This window comes from Urocampus carinirostris, chromosome 11, assembly GCF_059441175.1.
Source record: "Urocampus carinirostris isolate Australia breed hairy pipefish chromosome 11, RoL_Ucar_1.0, whole genome shotgun sequence".
In the NCBI taxonomy this organism is placed as follows: Eukaryota; Metazoa; Chordata; class Actinopteri; order Syngnathiformes; family Syngnathidae; genus Urocampus; species Urocampus carinirostris.
This window is the reverse complement of record NC_142359.1, coordinates 1,762,286-1,785,348: the sequence shown is the minus strand read 5'-3', so window position 1 is coordinate 1,785,348 and position 23,063 is coordinate 1,762,286. Positions and strand designations below refer to the sequence as shown.

The 23,063-nt window shown below is 41.2% G+C and overlaps 1 protein-coding gene across 1 annotated transcript in view; it reads right to left on the bottom strand.

Moving 5' to 3' along the window:
* LOC148356153 (semaphorin-3aa-like) overlaps positions 1-23,063 on the bottom strand; it is an 86,776-nt gene that overhangs the window by 30,216 nt on the left and 33,497 nt on the right. The window contains exons 2-3 of the mRNA XM_088348663.1: positions 11,934-12,094; positions 3,801-3,863 (exon numbers count right to left, since the gene is read on the bottom strand). Of these exons, the coding sequence (XP_088204789.1) occupies positions 3,801-3,863; positions 11,934-12,094 (224 nt within the window). The remainder of the gene's footprint in view (positions 1-3,800; positions 3,864-11,933; positions 12,095-23,063) is intronic.

Sequence of the window (23,063 nt, the reverse complement as noted above, 5' to 3'; positions counted from 1 at the left end):
GAGCCGGAGGAGGTGAAGGCTAAGTGGCTAGCGGCGTTATAAGCCTTTGGTACTGTCCGTAATCATGGGAAATGTGAACTCTGTACCAAATAAGACCGACAAACTGGCTGTGCTGGTGAAAAACATCAAAGTGTTTTACGCAAACGTGGCTTACGTCTAGCATCCTGGACGCTAACGTGGAGCTACCCGGCTTCAGCGCTGTTAGACAGAGACACAAAAGCCTGCGGGAAGCGGGGAAGAGGCGGACTCGCTATTTACGTGAACACGAGGCGGTGTAACCCTGGGCACAAAGATTTCCATCTGCCGCAGGGACGTCCAACTTTTGGCCTAGCGTGTGACCTCATCCACTCCGCTGTCGCTAAACTACAACACAGCACCCCGAGGCCATCCTGTTAATCTGTTAATAAACAACAAAAGGATACTGCTGGAAGTGTGAATTTCCCTACGGGAATGAATAAAGTATCTATCTTTCTATCGAATACTTGTGTTTCTTCGGTATTACATCAGGGGATGGTGTCATTGTGGCCTGTGCAGTCCTTTGAGACATTTTGTGATTAAGGGCCAATTAAAGAAATGGGACTTCAACTGGATGCTAGCTAAATGTGCTAATTGTTGATTTTTAGAGTTTTTCTTGCGAATAAATGAACATTTTCATCGAATATATTAGAATTCGGAAGCTAAAAGGGTGCTAGCCAAAGGTCAAAGCACAGATGTGAGACTCAAAGAGTAGAAAAAAAACCCTTCCACTTCAAGACAAGAATCCTTTGGACATTTTTACTAGCAACCAGCAGGGTAAACGTTTGGCCGGGACCCCAAAGGACGCCTTTTGAGGTCCCACTTTATGAATTGTGGCTGACTCGGTGCATAGAGACAGAGGCGCGACTCTGCCCCTTATAATTTCCCCCTTTATGCGCTCCCGACGTCCTTCTCACGCCGCGGTTGTTAAACCTTGGCAACGGGTTGAAAGTGGAGAACCCTCTTAAAACGTGACGCCGCCATCTTGGGAATGGACTCGTTACCACGCGGGAGGCCGAGGTTGATACACTGTATGGCAGGGGTCTCGAACTCAATTGAGTCGAGGGAAACTTGAAGCTAGAATCGGACCATAAAAGGTCAGGAATTTGTTTTTTTTACTGTCCTAGAATAAAGTGCAATTGCACCTCCGCTACACTAGGGGGCAGCGGCGCCCTCATTGGCGGAGGGTGCGCTCTGGGGTAAAGCCGAGAGAACGGGTCTGAAGTTGAGGACACAGAGTGTCCTAAATCCTTTGGTGGCACCATGGTGATAATTTAACGAGGATGAGGAGATGGACAGAAAGAGACGGGGATAAGGAGGAAAGCGAAGAAGAAGAAGTTTCTAAAAGCATTTGTAGCAATTACTCGCAAAAAGAGATTGTTTTTGTTGCTTTCATCCACATATTACCAGTTGTTATGTAACATTATGTTCTAAATGTCTTAAAAAGGGGCGGAAAGTAAACTAGACCAAAATAAGAAAAGGAAAAGAGAGAAAAAAGGAAAATCGGGGGGAAAAAGGTATGAAGGAAAAAAAGGAAGTCACAAAGAAAAAAAAAAAAAAGAGGAAAGACAAAAAAAGTAAAAGCTAGGGAAAAACAAAAGAAAACAAAAAGGAAAGATAAATGGTAAAGAATAAAGAAGGAAAAAAACCAGGAACCTTGAATTACTCCTGTGTTACATTTAAATCATTTGCAAAGATATTAAGTCAATCTTCTTGCCAACATGGCTGTCTCGTTCAGAACAAAGGTTAGACCCAATCGCGTAAAGTTTATTGAGATAGAGAGAGGAAGGGCAGCACCCGTGATTCGGTGCTCGCTAGACGCGGGAAGCAAGTCGCTCTCGCAATCGGATTGTGATCCGAATACGGAAGTGGATCTTTTGTAGCGGGAGATGGCGGTGTCAGGGACAGAAAAACGGGTCGGTAGCAAGGACTGGGAGAGCAAAGCGTGGTCAGGGGTCGGAAACGAGTCGTAAGCCAGGACGGGAGGGTAGAGGTAGTCGGGGACAAAAAGAGGTCGCAAGCCGGGACGGGAGAGCAGACGTGGTCAGGATTAAAACAGGTCGTGGCCGGAGACCGACGGGAACAAAAACAGGACAGGTGGGAGTCAGGGTCGAAAAAGGCTTGCCTAGTACACACTGAGGTTCGCAGACGGACTGACACCAGGGGATTGACAGATAGTGACAGGGAGCCGATCAGAACCTGCGGCGATTGGCGCCAAATGAGCGGGAACAGCTGAGTCACATCAGTCATCATGACAATTGCATTTTAACGAAAAAGTCTGATTGAATACAGTTGGATTTGTATTGTGTAACAGACTCAATAAATCCGCAAAATCTTCGGATTCTAGACAAAACAAAAATCTTCAAAAATCATGGGAAAATGTGAAATCTCTCCCAATAAGACAGACGAACTGGCTGTGCTGGTGAAAAACATCAAAGCGTACATACAGGGAGTGCAGTTTGCTGTGTTTTACGGAAACGTGGCTCACGTTTAGCATCCCGGACGCTAACGTGGAGCTACCCGAGACAGACAGAGACAAAAAAGCCTGCCCCCCCCCAAAATAAACGAGACCCCTGACACAATTGGTACAATGGCCACGAGAGACGCATGTTGTTTTGTGGCCATTTCAAGGACCAGAGGACCGAGCGTGCGTGCTCGTCCTCCCACGGAGGTGATTTGTTGCTTTTGTTGGAGTCTATTTATTCACGTATGCTTGTTTCAAGTAGGAGCGTCTTTTTTTTTCACTCGCCTGTTTGCCAAACACATTTCCCGGCGCGGGCTTTTGTGATTGCCGTCGGGCCGGCTGGTTTCACCCCACGCAGATGCCATCTTTTCACGTCGGGCGCTGTTTTTTTGGCCTTTTAGATAGGTAGATAGATACTTTATTCATCCCCGTAGGGAAATTCACATTTCCAGCAGTATCCTTTGGTTGTTTATCAACAGATTAATAGGATGGCCTCGGGGTGCTGTGTTGTAGTTTAGCAACAGCGGAATGGATGACGTCACACGCTAGGCCAAAAGTTGGACGTCCCTGCAGCAGATGGAAATCTTTGTGCCCAGGGTTACACCACCTCGTGTCCAGTTTTTTTTTTCTTTTTTTTTAATTCCTCTAAAAAAAATCTCATTGTGTTTACTTTTTCCTAGCTGTTACATTTTTCTTTTTGTTCTCTATTGACTTTTTTTCCTGTTTCTTTTCTTTTATTCTGGCTTTTTTTCTGAATTTTTCCTTCTTTTTTCTCTTCCTTTTTTTTTTCTCAGATTTTCACTACTTTTTCATTTTTTTCTTTTTTGTTCTATTCCTCCTTCCTTTAAGTAATTTTGTGCATAATTGTACATAATATTTGGTCGTGTAGGGATGAAAGAAGCAAAAACAACTTGAAGAGCCGTTTGGGACACGAAAGAGCCGGTTCTCTTTAGTGAGCCGAGCCGAAGAAGCCGGTTCTCGAAAACCTCTACTGACTTTACTCAACTTCGTTCTACTTTGACCTTGACTTCAAAATACCGCATTCAGAACACAACGTCAGGGAAACCCGTGTATTTTTTTGACCTTCATGCACTGTAACTTTGACTTCATTGGCTTCTTAGCAATTTCGAGCCCTGATTTTTGTGAGCTGGCTAGATTTTCTTGTGCGTGGAAAAGCTCTGAGTAGTGCGCAATTGGCACACATGCAGCTTAGAGGGAACATTGGAGTGGGATGATTGTCCCAACGACAAACCGATGAGGAACAACTCCGAAATAGCGTACATAAAGGTAAAGCCAAGGTGGGGAAAAAAACCCAACTTACCCCGAGGTCTTTCCCTGCCCACTTGCACTCGTCCCGCTTGGAGGGCGTGGCGGGCCATGCGATCTGAGAGCAGAAATGACACAAAGTCAATCGGCGACAAAGACAAAACAAGGAACCATGAAACATTTGGGTACCTTTATTTTCAGTATTTGTCGGTTTTAAACCATTAGCCTTGCTGTCAAATCAGGTTTACGATCCCAATGCGTACCCAAAGTCAATTTACTGCTGTTCTTGAAGAATATGGATGTTGTTTGTCTCTTCTGAAAGGAGAGACTCTCAACATTTTGTCCCCACTGTGAGTGCAATTAACATTGAGTCATCAAAGTTGGAACACACAGAAATAGAGGGTTTTTATTGTGGTCTGATTTTCTCTTAATGCCATCACACGCCTACAGTGTAGCATAAGCATCTTCGCTGAAAAACAGGTAAGACAGAAGCCTGAATCCTGAACTGGCCCCAGATCAAACTAAACATGAGTGGTTAACACATTTTTCTGAAGGTATGTCAAAGACTTTCCAAAAGTGGCCATTTTACAGATCTAAAACCTCTGCAACTGTGTATTTTACTTTGGCCAATTTTTAGACATTGTGAAAGAGTTGTCAATGTTTGACTTCTCTTTCAAGAAGCCAGTCAGTGTGCACATTGGCACGTGATAATTGCATGAAAATTGGCCTTCAGAGTTTCATTACAAATGTTTTTTTGGCTCTGATTTGAATACACCATTTAAAATTGCATAAAATTACGTCGGGAATTTCATTGGCTAACCAATTTGTCAATCAATGTTTGACTCGGTCACTACTGGCTCAAGATTCTTGAACCAGAAGTGGGTAATGTCAGCTTTTTCAATACTGCCCTCATACCAGCTCAGTAGCCTAGATGGTAGTGTGCCCACTTTGAGACTGGGAGGTCGCTGGTTCGCGCCTCGACCGAGACATACCTAATTGGTATAATGGCGGCGCCCTCTGGCTGCGGCTGCATCGACTCGCTACAACGGGTCAGGTGTATCGACATTTCGTTCTGTGTACATTGTTACAAAGAATGACAATACAAAGGAAATTATTATTATTATTATTATTATACAGTAGGTTATCAAAGGCAGCGAAAAAAAAAACTCAACTGGTCGAAAATGGTGTCAATCAAAAGATCAGAGTCCAACCACCATATTGAAAATCAGCTCACGAGTTTGTCTACTTTTAAAAGGGAATTATGGAGCGAAAGAGACGGATTACAGCAAGGGATGTCAAACGATGCAGAAATGCTTTTAGGTGGATTTTTTTTTTATTTTTATCAGTCAGCATTTTTATGTGTTTTGGAGTCAAAAGTTTACACGATTGGATTCACTGGACGGTCCTGGATGGAACGACTCAATGTTTGCAATCAACTCATGAGTTTACTGACGGGGGACATCATTGGGGAATAGTTTTGGGGTATCTTGACTCAGACTATTGGTGAGGTTAAAACAGTTTTAGGGTTTCCGCTTATGTGCGATGTAGGCTTATACACAACAGTGTTCATTTGAGCTGTGATGGGTCCCGGGGACTCGCATGCTCAAAAATCTATGGGTCCCAACAGAGATCTATGGCTCCCCAAAATTGAGGTTGAAATTGTAAATCGGTGACAAATATATATTATAAATCTATATATTCATTCAGTTTTAATCATCACCGTTTATTGGTAATACAAATCAGTTATCACTTCAAGATTTTTAAGTTCACAAAAATATTGTACATTATACAAAATAATATTGCTGAAATATGAGTCTATATGTTCATGCAGTTTTAATCATCACAGTTAATTGGTAATACAAAGCAAGTTATCACTTCAGATTTTTCAGTTCATATATTCTTCGTGGTTTGCTGTCCCACCATAGTTGTAATGCCTTCTCAAGGTCCATTATCATCCTCCTCATAGCGTCACCAGGAATATAATTTAGTCCATTTTGGCAGAAAAGTCCTTTTCTTGCTAGGAGTATTCTTTTGTTTATTTTCTTTCGTCGAATCGTTCGCTTCAACACACGTGTTTTCCTTGCCTCCGCCATCTTCCGAAGAATTTCTCCGCCGTTTTTTCGTGTTGGAATTATTGCCGTTGTTATCACTTTCTGCATTATGTTTCAACTTATTACTGAGACTGAAGAAATGACCAATTTTGTGTTGATTTTCACCTTCCCTCGACGACAACCACACAACAATGACGTCATCTCGAAGCAGCGAGATATCGTTTGCGTGCAGAACAAAACTCGGACCGCGAGACCAAAACAACAATGGCGGATATGCCTGACGAAAAGTTTGGAGTGCGGTAAATCTTTGTTAAAAAAGGATAATGACAATTTCGTGTCAAAAAAGTTGCGTCCCAGGGACGCACGTTGATTTGACACGATGCGTCCCCAGCAAAAATGATGCGTCTAGGACGCGGGGACGCGGACAAACCAGAACACTAACACAATGTTGGAACTTTTTCCCCTTGAAGCCTTTTCATTAGGGCTTTCTTTCGATTCCATTTTTTTATTCGTTCTAAATTCTTTGTCCAGCGCATCCTGAGCATCGGGCGAGTCGGGCATTTGCATGGCAAATTGCAGGAAAAGCATCACGTTCCGACTGGCGTGCAGATGAGAACCAGAAAGAAGAAACCCTCTTTTCATTCCTCTGTTCGACGGCATGCTGCCTGAAGGCGAAAAAAAAAGGGAAAAAAGTGGCGATCTCATCTCGTTCAAATCCGATAAAAAGCCCGTTAACCTCGAGCAGGTGGGCTCAGGGAACGACGGAGGAAGGGGAAAGGAACTTAAAGCTGAAACGGGACTTCCTTGATCCAATCAATGAAAGCGCCGTAATCGGTTCCAGCCACTGCAAAACAATGGCCGTATTTTAAAGACTTGGCCCGTTGGCCTTTCTTCGGTATACCTGTCAACTGCAGTGTTCGGGTTTGCCGGCGTCCCTGCGTCCTAGACGCATTATTTTTGCTGGGGACGCATTGTGTCAAATCAACGTGCGTCCCCGGGACACAACGTATTTGACAAGAGATTGTCATGATCATTTTTAAAAAAAAGATTCACCGCACTCCAAACTTTTCGTGAGGCAGATCCGCCATTGTTGTTTTGGTCTCGCGGTTTGAGTTTTCGTCTGCACGCTGATCACCAGTTCGAGTTGTATAGTGAAAGTCCGTTTCTTTTTAGAGAACAGGCTTTTTCGGCTCAACTCATTCAAGAGAGCCAACTCACTTGCTTTGATGCATTTTATAACGAATGATGATGTTGTATAAAGAAGTTAAGAAAAAAAGGAAGTATAAAAGGAGAAAATGAAAAAAGACAGGTTTGTGGTGATCCCTTTAAATCAGTATATTACCAACAATAATTGAATGCAGAAAATGAATTCATAATTTGAATAAGAAAATGTATTATTCTACTTCATTCTATTTGCATGTATTTTTTCCTACTACAGTGAACGTCCAAGCGACTTCATTTTGAACTTTTTTTTATAATAAACCTCATTCATGTCGAGCAACTCGGTGTCTCACAACAAAATGTTCATGAACAATATATATAATATAAGGAAACACATGTACAATATAACATGTTAAACTACATTAATAAACATGTTTAAAAAAAAAACAATTTTTTTGTATTTTGTAAGGGAAAATACGACAGTTTGTAAGGGCATGGAGCACACTCAATTTTGGGGAGCCCTAGATCTCTGTTGGGACCCATAGATTTTTTAGCATGCGGGTACCCGGGACCCATCACTTTTCACAGCTCAAATGAACACTGCAGCTGCTACGTTTTTCCCAGTATTTTAGACCGTTTTCGATCGTTTCAAATCGTAGACGCCGTATTTTTCTCATGGGATGTTCTTTTGGACTTCCATTTTTTTTGTGACAGCGTTCCGGTTTCGCAGTCTGATCGCAGAGCGTCTTGGTCACTGGTAGCCAGGGTTGGGTAGGGTTACTTTAACTTGATTACTTTCAATGACTTTTGGATGACTCCAATACAAAATATGCTAATAAAAGACAAAAGAAACTCATCTCATCTCAACAGCTGCACCGCTTATCCTCAGTAGGGTCGCGGGGGTGCTGGAGCCCATCCCAGCAATCATCGGGCAGTGGGCAGGGGACACCCCGAACGGGTTGCCAGCCAATCGCAGGGCACACAGGGACAGACAACTCACTCGCTCATTCACACCTAGATACAATTTGGACCGGCCAATTCACCTGAAATGCATGTTTTCGGAATGTGGGAGGAAACCGGAGTGCCCGGAGGAAACCCGCGCAAGCACAAAAGAAACTAAATAGGAATAAAATGACTAAATTTTGTGCAGGCTTGGGGAGTAACGGAATACATGGAACAGCAAATATGATGTTGGCAAACTGTTTGGATTGATTTTCATTTTTGTTTCTGTGGCATTTGATGTTCGTTTTGCCGGAGATCAAAGCCAGGAGAGAAAGCTTACCACGTGTTGTGAGTCATCATTTTATTCCTATTGAGTTTCTTTTGTCTTTTATTAGCATATTTGGTATTGGAGTCATCCAAAAGTCATTGAAAGTAATCAAGTTAAAGTAACCCTACCCAACCCTGCTGGTAGCAGATGACATCGTCACAGGGGATCGCTTATATCACAGTTGTCAAGCTCACGGCCCGCGGGCCATATCCGGCCCGGCGGCCGATTATATCCGGTCCGTGAACTCCTTTTATATACATCTACATGAAACCCTGATAACTTTCAAATTATACTCAGATACTAAAAAGCACAATGGCCGAGAAAATGATGTTAACTGCCATTAACCCGTGTGTCTTATTTGTGGAGCTTTTGTGGCCGTCATTAAGAAATTTAATCTAAAACGGCACTACAAGACAAAACTTCAGAGTAAGCTGAAAAACCTTGAATCCAGAGAAAAGATACAGAAAGTTGAAGAGTTCAAGAAAAATATGAAGATGTTTTTCACTAAAGCAAATCCCCAAAGTGAAAAGCACCAATTTTATTTATATTTTATTCGTTTTTTCATATTTTCATTTTGACAGGATATCAGTGTTCTGGTTTGCCCGCGTCCCTGCATCCTAGACGCATCATTTTTGCTGGGGATGCAAGTTTTTTTCACACCAAATTGTCATTATTTCCCGATTACATTTTTTTTTAACAAAGATTTACCGCACTCCAAACTTTTCGTCAGGCAGGCATTGTTGTTTTGGTCTCGCGGTTCGAGTTTTCGTCCGCACGCCGATCTCGAGTTGTGTGGTGAAAAGTCCGTCTCTTTTTAGAGAACGGGCTTTTTCGGCTCAACTCATTCAAGAGAGCCGGCTCTCATTCGGCTCACTTCCTTTGATGCATTATATTACGAATGATGATGTTGTATAAAGAAGTATAAAAGGAGAAAATGAAAAAAGACAGGTTTGTGGTGATCCCTTGAATCGGTTGGGATTACCAACAATAATTTGATGCAGAAAATGAATTCATAATTTGATGATTAAAACTGAATGTATAGATTTTCATTACATATTTGTCGCCGATTTACAATTTCAACCTCAATTTTGGGGACCCATAGATCTCTGTCGGGACCCATAGATTTTTGAGCATGCGAGTCCCCGGGACCCATCACTTTTCACAGCTCAAATGAACACTGGATATTTTTATGGAGAGCATCGATTTTTAATTCATTTAATGTTTAAGTTTGCTTATTATGGAATCATAATCCTGACTGTTTTAAATTCATATTTATTCAATTATTTATTTAAAAAAAAGGAAAGTGTATTCAATAATATACATCCTGTTCGGCCCGCGACCAAAGGTGGGGTTTGAGTTCTCGCCCTCTGTATAATTGAGTTTGACACCCCTGGCTTATATCGTCGCAGTATGAAACTCTATCGTCTTTTCGGCCACACGTTTAAATGACATTTCGAGCGAGATGGTTTCCCATTGATGAGATTTGCAACCTTCCTCGCTCCGTTGCCAACAGCGAGAGCGTTTTCAGCCATGTGAGGAGAGTACATACAGAGTATAGAAAGACAAGTCGGTATGCCAAGCCAAAAGTGAGACACTTGACACTTTGTTCGGTTCAGAACATTTAGGGCAGAGCCAAACGAAATTTACAGTTACATTGTGACACCAACAGGCCCTGTTTTGGCTGTATGTCTCTAAAGAATCCTGTATATGGAAGCTCATTGTTTAGACAATTTACGATGAAAACCGTCAGAACAAACTTTAAATACCCAGAAATAGACGCCAGGTATCCGGGGCGATCTGATTTGATGAACAGTAGGGGTGGACAGATCTCTCCCTCTCTCTTTTGCCTACTGTCGTCTGTGCCACATGTGGCTCTGTTCGATATAGATAGATAGCTGCTCCTCTTGCACTCTTTGCACTACTGTATAATATTATACATAGCTATAATTATCTAGTATATTATTAGTACTTCAATACAACATTTTATTTATATCTGTATATTCAAGGAAACTGTGCGGGTCAGATGTATCGACATTTCGTTCTGTATACACGTGTACAAGAATGACAATAAAGTAGATCTGAATCTGAGATAGATAGAAAGAGAGATAGATGGATAGATAGAAAGAGATAGATAGAGATATATGTCTAGAGATAGATAGATACTTTATTTATCTGGCAAAGGAAGAAATCGAAAGAACGTTTTTTTGTTGACTTTGATGACTAAAATAAAGTGGCTATCTTGCTGCTAGCACATACCCTGACCCTCTTTTGAGCCGTTTCAATTGCTGCTATAAACTGACAGGAATTCTGCCATTCTGCCACAACAATTAACTATGTCACACTTGTTTATAAAGGTGTTGGGTAATAATGGAGTTCAGAATACAGAAAACACAAAAATAAATGAAGTACTGTATGTATAAAGAGCAGAAAAGTCATCGTAATGAAATTAACTGGATTCAATCTTTCAATCTTACTGCCAGTCTTTTGCATTTTTACTTTATATCATGTTCATGTTTTTCAGAGGATCTGTGTCTAAATTAGTTTAAATAGAATTGCAAACAGTTCATTTTTTGCATTTCAGCAATTATTTATAGCTCTGAAAAGTAAATATATTTAATTTGTATATATTTTTTTCATTATCAGAGATTTTGTGTTGTGTGAAAAGGTAAAATGTTTTTTTATTTTACAATTTATTTGGGGGTGTCATGATTACTGATGTTATGCACCTGTTCCCGCTCCTTTGGTGCCAACTGCTTCGGACTGATTGGCTCCCCGTCCTTATTTAAACTCACACCTTTCTGTCACCTGTTGTCAGTCCGTCTGCAAACCTCAGTTTAGTCTAGGCAAGCTTTTCGACCCTGACTCACTTCTGTTTTTGGCTCCCGTTTGTTTCCTCGCTTCGACCCATTTTTTGATCTTGACCACGTCTACTCTCCTCTCCTGGTTTTCGACTCGTTGCTGATCTCGACCACGTTTTTTGCTCCCCTGTCCTTGCTACAGACCTGTTTTTTTTGCCCCCGACACCTCCGCCGCTCACCACAGATATGCCAATTCCGCGTTCAGAGCGACCTGCTCCCTGCGGCCAGCGATCACCGGATCGTGTGTGCAATCCTTTTCCTTCTTCTCAATAAAACTGAGAGAAACATACGCAAGTGGGTCCTGTCTCTGCTCTGGTCCTGACAGGGGGATCTGTGAATATTTTAATTTGTAACCCGTGCCAAACATATGAAAAGATGAATCGCTAAATAAGTTGGTGCATAATGTTTTATTATTATTGATGACAAACGACGGCCATGTTTACCTTCAATCAAACGGAGGGACTAGAGGCCTCCAGACTTCTATAAGCTTTTAGATCAGCGCAGGTGTATGGGAATACTCCTCTTACAATATAGTGGTACAGATAGTGTGAAATGGATCAGGCTGACTGGACAATTTGGTTGGACGTGTGAATATCTCAGACTGTATAGCTCGGTAGCAAGCGGTGCTAACGCTATCCTCAGTTTCTCCAAATAGCGACAATATTTGTTTCCAGTGCTGTCAAATAGTGTAGTCGTTTTTGTCGTCGTCTATGGTTTACTGGCCCCGTCCACTGTTTACTACGGTTTACTTCCGTCCGTCATGGTGTTGTGGTTCCGGACCCCTGCTCTAACGCTTCACATCACAAATGAGCATGAAGCTTGCAAGCCCTTTGGAGACCGCAACCCACCTGCTTGCGGTCTCTGTTGATATTGACCAGATCAAAGGAGAAAATGTGGTCCTCGGCACCCACGAGCAGCCTCCCCCGTTCCTCGTCCAGAAGGAAAGTGTCGTAGCCGGAACTGTTGGCTAGCCCCGAAAAGCTCACCAGGTTGCTGGACTCTAACATCTCTGCCGAAACACAGAAAAAGGAGGAAAAACGTTCAGAATCCAAATGATTACTATTTCGGTTGCACTGCGGTTGGCAAGAGTGTACTATATCAGAGGTGTCCAACTCATTTGAACTCGGGGGCCACACGATAGAACAAACATTGTGTCGGGGGCCGGACGAGTAGATTAAAAAGAAAGGAAAAGAGGAATAAAGAAAAGAGAAAAAGGGAGGGAAAAGGAGAGAGGGCGGAACAAAGAAAGAAAAAGTGAGAGAGGGAGAGAGCATGAGAAACAAGAGATAAAAAGTCGTGAGAGAGGGGGAAAAGAAAGGGGGAGGAAGAAAGAAATCCAAAGAGAAATAGAAAGACAGATGGAGAGAAAAGAGAAAAGGAAGTACAAAGGGGTAGGAAAAGAGAAAGAGAAAAGAGAGAAAAGGAAAAAAGTAAGTAGGAGCAAAAGAAGTTAAAAAGACAGAAAAAAGACAAAGAGCAACAAAGGAAGAGAAAAAGAGAGACACAGAGAGTGAAAGAGACAGAGACAAAGAGTGGGAGAAAAGGGGTGGGAGAGAGAGAGAAAGAGAGAAATAAATACAAGTACAGTGTCTTTGTTCGAGGCACCTGGCTTTGGCAACATCAAGTGGACATATTTTTTAACCTGCAGCTTTTTTTTCTCTTGCGCTTCTCTGAGTGTTGTCTCGCGGGCCGGATTCAATCCCTTAGCGGGCCTGATCTGGCCCGCGGGCCGTCTGTTTGACACCGGTATACTATATAAAGTGTTTACCTCGTTACATCCGAAATAAAAACTGTACTATCTATCCATCTACCCTGGTCATATCCCTCAAGAGGTGTGACCGACAGCAAGACAAACACATACAATAAAAAAGAAAATAAAAAGGAAAAAAATAGCAAAAAAAACACACACAATTTTCTGGGGGACCATGGCCAACCCAAATGCCCAAACACCCAAACAAGTGAGGCACCCAAGTTGGTCATGCTTTCGTCCCTCCAGATGAAACGGGACACAAGAAAGCGGCCGTGTCACTCGAGTCAGAATGACACAACACACTCTTCTGTTCAACAGCTTTCACTGGTTTACCCCTGTCGCATCATATGGGTGCCCTGCCCATCCCTTGGAACGTGTCCAACAACAGTAGCTGAGAGACGGGCACTGAAAAAGCTGCGGTCAATCATGGACAATTCATCACATCCACTACACAGCATTATCTCCAGACAGAAGAGCAGCTTCAGCGACAGACTGCTGTCACAGTCTTGTACCACAGACAGACTGAAGAGATATTTTCTTCCTCATGCCATGAGGCTCTTTAACTCCACCCGGCGGAGTAAAGGCCCACATGCACAAAATTCTGGAAATGGAGCCAAGTATACATTGAGTAAACAGTACAATGTAAAACTTAGAACAGTACAAAAATAAAGAACTTTTCTGCAATGAAATATTTTTCCCCGAAAAAATAGTTCTTCTGCATGACTGGTGTCAAATAAGGTCAAGAGTATCGAATGTAAAACCTGAACATCGCCGGAATATTGCACTTAAAAACTGGGGTATTGCACTTAAACAAGGCTTACAGGTAGCGCAGAGATTTTAGCCTAGACAGGGTTCCCGTAGATCCTTGAAAAGTCTTAAAAGGCATTGAATTCATTATTTTAAAAACGGGGCCTTAATTGGCATTCAAATGTCTTCAATCACCCCTGCACTACTCTCCGGTCCCCTGAAGTCCAAAATCTAGAGCCTGCAGCTGGCACAAAATGCTGCAGCGAGGCTTTTAAGAGAGTTTGATCACATGACCCCGATTTGAGCTAACCTGCATTGGCTCCCTGTTAGCTTAAGATGTGATTTGAAAGTTCTGTTGGTAGTATAGGAAATCATGCATGGACTTGCTCCCTCATATCTTTTAGATTTAATCCAACCCCTATGTTCTGGTCCGGAGCCTTCGCTCTGAAAACGCCGGTCTACTAGTGATCCCAAGAGCCAAGAAGAAATCAGTAGATTCGAAAACCTATTCGGGCCCGATGCTGTGGAATGCTTTTTCCCCTAAAATCCGATCTGCAACCTTAGTGGAAATGTTTAAATCTAGGCTTAAAACACACTTCTATTCGATAGCATATGAATAACTAATATTTTATGTTGACATAAAAAAAAGGTTGTGTTTTATTTTGTTATTGCAACATTCATTTTGGCCGGGTCATCCAGGCAGGAAGATTACCTCATGTGCGGTCCCTTCTCAAGGTTTCTTCATTTTCCTCATGTTGAGGTTTTTGAGTTTTTCCTTGCCCTCTTGTAGGTTTTAGATCAGGGGATTGTTTCATAATAGTCTGGTTTGCAATAATCTGTGGTCTGTGCAGCCCTTTGAGACTCTTTGTGATTAAGGGCCAAACAAATAAACATGACTTGACTTGAGGTTTTTGAGTTTTTCCTTGCCCTCGTGTAGGTTTTAGCTCAGGGGTTGTGTCATAATAGTCTGTGGTTTGCAATAATCTGTGGTATTTGCAGGCCTTTGAGAATCTTTGTGATTAAGGGCCAAACAAATAAACAGGACTTGACTCATCCTGAGGTTTTTGAGTTTTTCCTTGCCCTCATGTAGGTTTTAGATCAGGGGATGCTGTTATAATAGTCTGTAGTTTAAAGTAGTCTTTGGTCTGTGCAGCCCTTTGAGACTCTTTGTGATTAAGGGCCAAACAAATAAACAGGACTTGACTCATCCTGAGGTTTTTGAGTTTTTCCTTGCCCTCATGAAGGTGTTAGATCAGGGGATGCTGTTATAATAGTCTGTAGTTTGCAGTGGTCTTTGATCTGTGCAGCCCTTTGAGACTCTTTGTGATTAAGGGCCAAACAAATAAACAGGACTTGACTCATCCTGAGGTTTTTGAGTTTTTCCTTGCCCTCATGAATGTGTTAGATCAGGGGATGCTGTTATAATAGTCTGTAGTTTGCAGTGGTCTTTGATCTGTGCAGCCCTTTGAGACTCAATCCAATTTTGGAAAGTTCTACAACACATGAGTAAGATCTACGGTCAGGTGTACATGGCACCGTGTATTGTGTGCAAGAAATATTTGCATTTTTCGGTTTCAATCGTGGTTTGTTGTTTTTTTTTGTCGCCATGGTCTTAAATCTCATTTCAAAAGTCTTTCAATTTAAACAGTAGGAGCCCTGCTAGAACGGCAGAGAGGGTGGTGCAACATCCCAGCCCTTTCTGATCGGGGTCCGGCGTGCAGGTTTGGGTAGGGTTACTTGAACTGGATTACTTTCAATGACTTTTGGATGACTCCAATAGCAAATATGCTCATAAAAGACAAAAGAAACGAAATAGGAATCAAATGACAAAATTTTGTGCAGGCTTGGGGAGTAACGGAATACATAGAATGTCAAAAATGATGTTTGGATTTATTTTCATTTTGTTTCTGTCGCATTTTATGTTAATTTTGCCGGAGATCAAAGAGATCAAAGCCAGGAGAGAAAGCTTACCACGTGTTGTGAGTCATCATTTGATTCCTATTTAATTTCTTTTGTCTTTTAGTAGCATATTTGGTATTGGAGTCATCCAAAAGTCATTGAAAGTAATCCAGTTTAAGTAACCCTACTGAACCCTGCGAGTCTTTCTTCCCTCTCTCTTACTATTTCTCTTTTTATATCTTGTTTCTCACGTTCTCTCTCTCTTTTTTCTCTCTCTCCCCCTCCCTTTTTCTCTCCCTCTCTATCTCTCTCTCTTTCACTCTCTCTGTCTCTTCTTTTTCTCTTTGTTCCTCTTTGTCTCTTTCTCTTTTTGTCTTTTACCTTTTTTGCTCTCTCTTCCTATTTTCCTTTTCTCTCTCTCTCTCACTCTTGCTTTCCCCTTCTCTCTTTCCCCCTTTTCTTTTCTCTCCCTCTCTTTTCTATTTCTCTTTCGATGTCATTCTTTCTCAGGGTTGGGTAGGGTTACTTTAACTGGATTACTTTTAATGACTTTTGGATAACTCCAATGTCAAATATGCTAATAAAAGACAAAAGAAACTAAATATGAATAAAATGACTCAATTTTGTGCAGGCTTGGGGAGTAACAGAATACATGGAAGGGCAAAAAGCTGTTTGGATTGATTTTCATTTTGTTTCTGTCGCATTTTATGTTAGTTTTGCCGGAGATCAAAGCCAGGAGAGAAAGCTTACCACGTGTTGTGACTCATCATTTTATTCATATTTAGTTTCTTTTGTCTTTTATTAGCATATTCGCTATTGGAGTCATCCAAAAGTTATTGAAAGTAATCCAGTTCAAGTAACCCTACCCAACCCTGCCGGCGTGTTCATCCGTGCGGTCGCTTGAATAATTCATACGTGATCATGTTGTGTGCTTTGTGCACGCGTGTAAAAGGCGGTATGATGTAAATGAGGACAAAGCGTGACCGAATGCTCGGCGCCGCACGCCATTGACGCGCCGTTCCCGTTTCAGAGACGGAGCCTGGAGACCGGAGAGCATTTCGCTAACAGGAGAATCCTCGCCGCAATACAAGAAATGGAAGGATGCTCATTTTTGAATGATGCTTTCCCGTTTATTAACAGGGGCCAGTTCAGGTTGAGACTACCTGGATCCCGGCTGGTCTGACTTCCGTCCACCAAACAAAAACACTATATATATATATATATATATATATATATATATATATATATATATATATATAGAACTAGTAATAACAAATGTTTTCTTTTTCTGTGCCAACATAGTCCCTTCAGAAGTCTGCAACATATATTATACTGTATACCGAAGCAATATCCCCCTAGTGCACAGGTGTCAAACAGGCAGCCCGCGGGGCTGATCAGGCCCTCTAAGGGATTGAATCCGGCCCGCGAGACAACACTCAGAGAAGCGCAAGACAAAAACAAGCTGCAGGTTGAAATATGTTTGATGTTGCCAAAGAAAGGTGCCTCGAACAAAGACACTGTCTCATCTCTCATCTCATCAGCTGCACCGCTTATCCTCAGTAGGGTCGCGGGGATGCTGGAGCCCATCCCAGCAATCATCGGGCAGTGGGCAGGGGACACCCTGGACTAGTTGCCAGCCAATCGCAGGGCACACGGGGACAGACAACTCACTCGCTCAGTCACACCTAGGGACAATTTGGACCGGCCAATTCCACTGAAATGCATGTCTTTGGAATGTGGGAGGAAACCGGAGTGCACAGTAAGGCCGGGAGCTGGATTTGAACCCACTCAGGAGGTTCCCACGACCTCAAAACTGTGCCGCACACGCGCTAACCACTGCGCCGCCGTGCTGCCCCAAGACACTGTACTTATATTTATTTTCTCTCTCTCTCTCTCTCCTTTTGTCCCACTCTGTCTCTTTCACTCTCTGTGTCGCTCTTTTTCTCTTCCTTTGTTGCTCTTTGTCTCTTTCTCCCTCTGTGTCTTTTAACCTCTTTTGCTCTAACTTCCTTTTTTCCTTTTCTCTCTTTTCTTTTTCTCTTTCCACACCCTTCATGCTTTGTTTTCTCTTTTCTCTCATTCTGTCTTTCTATTTCTCTTTGGTTCTCTCTCTTCCTCTCCCTTTTTTTTACCCGTCTCGCACGACTTTTTATCTTTTGTTTCTCACGCTATCTCTCTCTCTTTCTTTGTCCCGCCCTCTCTCCTTTTCCCTCCCTCTTTCTCTTATTTCTTTATCTCTCTTTTTCTTTCTCTTTAATCTACTAGTCCGGCGCCCGACAGAATGTTTGTTCTATCGTGTGGCCCCCGAGTTAAAATGAGTTTGACACCCCCTGCCCTAGTGGGAGGTGGCTAGAGTCATTTCTGACTCTTTCTGGGAGATTGATACAGAGGAGGGGATTCCCAGCCCCCTCGCTTAACCCAACTGATGTGTTGGGAGTCATTAGGTGACCAAAACTCCCGATTCCAACCCCCAGCCGAGCCTTGAACCAGCAACCTCCCAGTCTCAGGGCGGGCGCCTTACTCTCAAGGCCACCGAGCTGGTCTGAAACATAAATACAACAAATTACTACAAAACAAAATATCTAATTTTGTGCTTAAAAACAGGGGCCTTAATAGTAATAATATTTTTTCTTCATTCTGATTAAGAAAAAATGACTATAGAAATACTACAAAAATACTAAGATACAAAAATACTATGACAGAAATATGACAACAGAAATACTACCAAAATACAACCTACAGTAATAATGAAAAAAAAAAACTTCAAAATAGTTTTACAGAAACTCTATAAAACTTCATTACAGTAACAATTTAATACAAAAATAAATCTACATAGATATGACAGAAATACAACAAAAATAAAATTACTGTAATATTACAAAAATACTACAGACCTTCTACAATAATGACACAATGAAAATACTACTCTAAAAATGCCAAACAAAAGTACAGTAATACTATAAAATAATATATAAATACGACAAAAATACACCCCAAAGTAAAACGACAAAAATACTACAGATATACTGCAAAGATTCTATAATGGTAATACTACAAAAATAAAACTACAGCCATAATAAAATGAAATTCTGCAAAGTACTAGTATGGAAATACTTCAAAATAGTTTTACAGAAACTCTATTAGACTCCATTACAGTAAGAATTTAATCCAAAAATACAGCTACATAGATGTTATGACAGAAATACTACAAAAATACAACTACTGTAATATTACAAAAATACTACAGACCTTCTACAATAAAGACACAATGGAAATACTACTCTAAAAATGCCAAATCAAAGGACAGTAATACTATAAAATAATACATAAATACTACAAAAAATACACCTTAAGTAACACCGCAAAAATACTGCAGGTATACTGCAAAGATTCTATGATGGTAATACTACAAAAATAAAACTACAGCAAAACTATCAAATCATGACTAAAGAAATACTACAAAAATACAATTACGGTATTTACAGTATTACTACAGATATAGTACAAAAATGCCACTATAGAAAATACCACAAAAATACTACTGCAGAAATACTACAGAAGGCAGCCAGGAATGAAATGGACTGAACCATTTCGAGGCACTGGAGTAAATTTTCTAACGGGGAACAGGACCGGCGGCCATTTTGAGTTCAGAGCGGTGCCTCAGAGCAGCGGTGAGCAAGCTTCGGCTCGCGGGCCACATTTTGACCCGGCCCGCCAGACAAAAAAACGTCAAAATGTATATATGTATATAACAGTACATACTGTACTACGAATAAAAACGTGTTTTTTGGTGACAACTTCATCCCTTTGTGTGAATTTTGGTTCCGATCATCTATAGGGGCAATAAGTCCCATTTGAATATGCTACACTGTGTCAATGTGTGTAGTGGAAGATGAGCAGAATGTAGACATTTTTTGAATGAGTACACTCAAAGCCAGGGTTGGGTAGGGTTACTTAAACTGGATTACTTTCAATTACCGTATTTTCCGCACTACGAGGTGCACCTAAAAGCCTTTATTTTTTTCAAATGATGACCATGCGCCATATAATACAGTGCGCCTTATATATAGATCAATATTAAGTCGCAAAGTCTTGCAACTAAGGCAAGCGGCCGCCGACTAGATTTTCCCCCGAAGGTGAAGTCGTTATATTTTCCCGGTATCTTGTTTTAGAACGATCTCGATGTTTTTGTGATGAGTCTATTTTGAAAATCAATTCAATTCAAAGTGTTTATTGTCATATGCACAGTAAAGAACCACGTTTCCCCTGTACAATGAAATTCTTACTTTGCTGTCCACACAGTTGCCAGCAAAAAATAAAATGGAAACTACGAAATGTTTGTTTGGTGACATGGTGAAGACACTGTTTCCGTACATGTCTGAGACACGTATTTGCTTCTTTGCAAGCTTTCGGAATGTTAAGGGGGTAATAAGTTGGACTGAACTATCTGACTGTTTTGTCCACGTTCCCATTGTAGCGCCTTTTAATCCGGTGCGCCTTATGTATGGAAAATATAGGACCTAAAACGATTTTTTTCGGGGGTGCGCCTTATAACCTGGTGCGCCTTATAGTGTGGAAAATACGGTAATTTTGGATGACTCCAATACCAAATATGCTAATAAGAGACAAAAGAAACAAAATATGAATAAAATGATGACTCACAACACGTGGTAAGCTTTCTCTCCTGCCTTTGATCTCTTTGAAATGTGACAGAAAGAAAATGAAAATCAATCCAAACAGCTTGCCAACATCATTTTTGCCGTTCCATGTGTTCCGTTACTCCCGAAGCCTGCACAAAATGTAGTCATTTGATTGCTATTTAGTTTCTTTTGTCTTTTATTAGCATATTTGGTATTGAAGTAATCCAAAAGTCATTGAAAGTAATCCAGTTAAAGTAACCCTACCCAACCCTGCTCAAAGCGCCTGTGTTCTTACTTCATTTCTGTAGATCATCTTTGTCATGCGACGTTATATTTGGCATTCTAGAACCAGAAAGGCTAGAACTGCGTCCCCGTGCTGCCCGTTGCCATGACAACTCGTCGAATCCCAGCTCCGTTCGTGCTGTCGTTTTGAGAGCGAGCCAGGAAAAACGACACTGACTTTATTGAGCAGACTCTTGGAACTCAAAACCAAAAACTGTTTTCTAGATCAGTGTGGCGCAACTGAAAAGTACCGTCAATCTCCTTTGTCAAATAGGTCCTAGGTCTAATTACGATCATTTTTCAGATAAGGACTATATCGTGTCTTTGTCAGACGGAAGGAAACAGTTTCATCAGTTAAAAATCTACCTTATATGTATTTTGGAGCTTGTTTTTTTTTCATTATGGAACATTCTGCCCTCATCCATTCTTCCCTATTCGGGTTGCGAGACGCGACGGGGTCCGTTGAGATTTTTATGACTATAACAGTGTTCTGGTTTGCCCTTGTCCCTGCGTCCTAGACGTATGATTTTTGCTGGGGACGCATCGTCTCAAATCAATGTGCGTCCCCGGGACGCAACGTTTTTGACACCAAATTGTTATTATTACCCGATTACTTTTTTTTTTTTTTCACAGATTTACCGCACTCCAAACTTTTCGTCAGGCAGATCCGCCATTGTTGTTTTGGTCTCGCGCCAATCTCGGCCAACGAGATCTCGTTGCTTCGGGATGACGTCGTTGTTGTGGCGGTTGTCGAGTGAAAGAGAAGTATGCCTCCGAAAAAACAGTTGGTACTAGGTGCAAATCAACAAAAAATTGGTCATTTCTTCAGTGTCAGTAATAAGTCGAAACATATCACAGAAAGTGGTAACAACGGCAATAATTCCGGCACGAAATAAAACGGCGGAAAAATTCTTCAGAAGACCGCGAAGGCAAGGAAAACACGTGTTTTGAAGCGAACGATTCGACGAAAGAAAATAAACAAAAGAATACTAGCAAGAAAAGGACTTTTCTGCCCAAATGGACTCAATTATATTCCTGGTGACGCTATGAGGAGGATGATAATGGATTGGACCTTGAGAAGGCATTACAACTATGGCGAGACAGCAAACCACGAAGAATATATGAACTGAAAAATTTGAAGGGATAACTAATTTGTATTACCAATAAACTCTGATGATTAAAACTGAATGAATATATAGATTTATATTATATATCTGTCGCCGATTTACAATTTCAACCTCGATAACACTAAAATTTGGGGAGCCATAGATCTCTGTCGGGACCCATAGATTTTTGAGCATGCGAGTCCCCGGGACCCATCACTTTTCACAGCTCAAATGAACACTGCTATAAGAACAAATACAACAGAATATTCTGGGCTTGTGAGATCACAACAAGGCTGTCATAGTTTCACATGTGCAATTTCAAAATGTCTGACAATCTGTGATATACCAGTGAGACAAAGCAAGATTTGACAAAAACAAAACTTAAAGAAGTGGAAAATTCCCAGAAGCCCAGCTTCACACCAATCCTTTGTCCAAACTGAATCTTGCAGGCGGTTAATAAGACTCCAGACATGACCCCTACAAAAATGAATCACAACACCTGATAGAACAATGACGTTGAGTGAATAAAACCAGAAGTACATAAGTTACTACAAAGATATATATAAGGTGCAATCATTACCTCAAAAGAAATCAAAAATATATAAATGACTGAAATATCAAAACGTTTAAAGCGGAACTCTTAAAACTATGACTATATATGCAGTGACACATTTCAATATTAAAACAACACGAGAACACTTTTTTAAATGGCCGGGACTGAGGAGCAAAAACATAAACGGGTCCAGAAAAAAGGTCGGCAACGGGTACTAGACAGAACAAGGGCAGGAAAGAGTCAGGAGACACAAAAGTTTGCCTAGCCTGTAGCGTAGGTTCACAAACGATCCGACGAGTTGTCAGGAAAGTGGGGGTTTAAAAAAGAGGAAGCAGCCAATCAGCGTCCGCCCTGCATCAGTAATCATGACACAAAAAACAACTTTAAATAAAAACAATCCAAAAAGTGTGGGGGATCAGAAGGCGCGCATAAAAAGCTAAACATGATTATGATCTAGAATTTACAAGTTTGGTGATTTCTCGTGTGTGAAGATGTGATTGATGTTAGTGAAAATGCCTTGTTCGAAAAATCGGATGACGAGACAAGAATAATGTGAAAAGTCTTTGGGTCTTCAAGGGGACAAGATTTTCTTCTGTTATGTCAACTGTTAATCAGAACGGCAGATTTTCAATTTCTAGTCACCTTGTATACGATGACCGGTGGAGAAAAAGAAAAATGCCAATCAAACAATCAATCAAAAACAAAGTAATAACCTGGGTTGTGATTCGAAGAACCGTTAGTCTAGGGGTCGGGAACCTCAAAGAGCCATAAAAGCAAAATATATTCATTTTATTTTGGGAAAGAGCCACACCATATATTATGAGACAAATTGACTAAATGGCTAAACCTGCGCCCCAGATAAAAGCTTAGTCCTCAGCACATTTATTTTTGATGATTTGATAAAAATGATGAAAAGAGAATGATGCCAGAGCCCGTGTCCCAAAATCAAAAAACATACCACTTTAAACTTATCTCTTTCTTGCAATGACTCAAGATCGGTT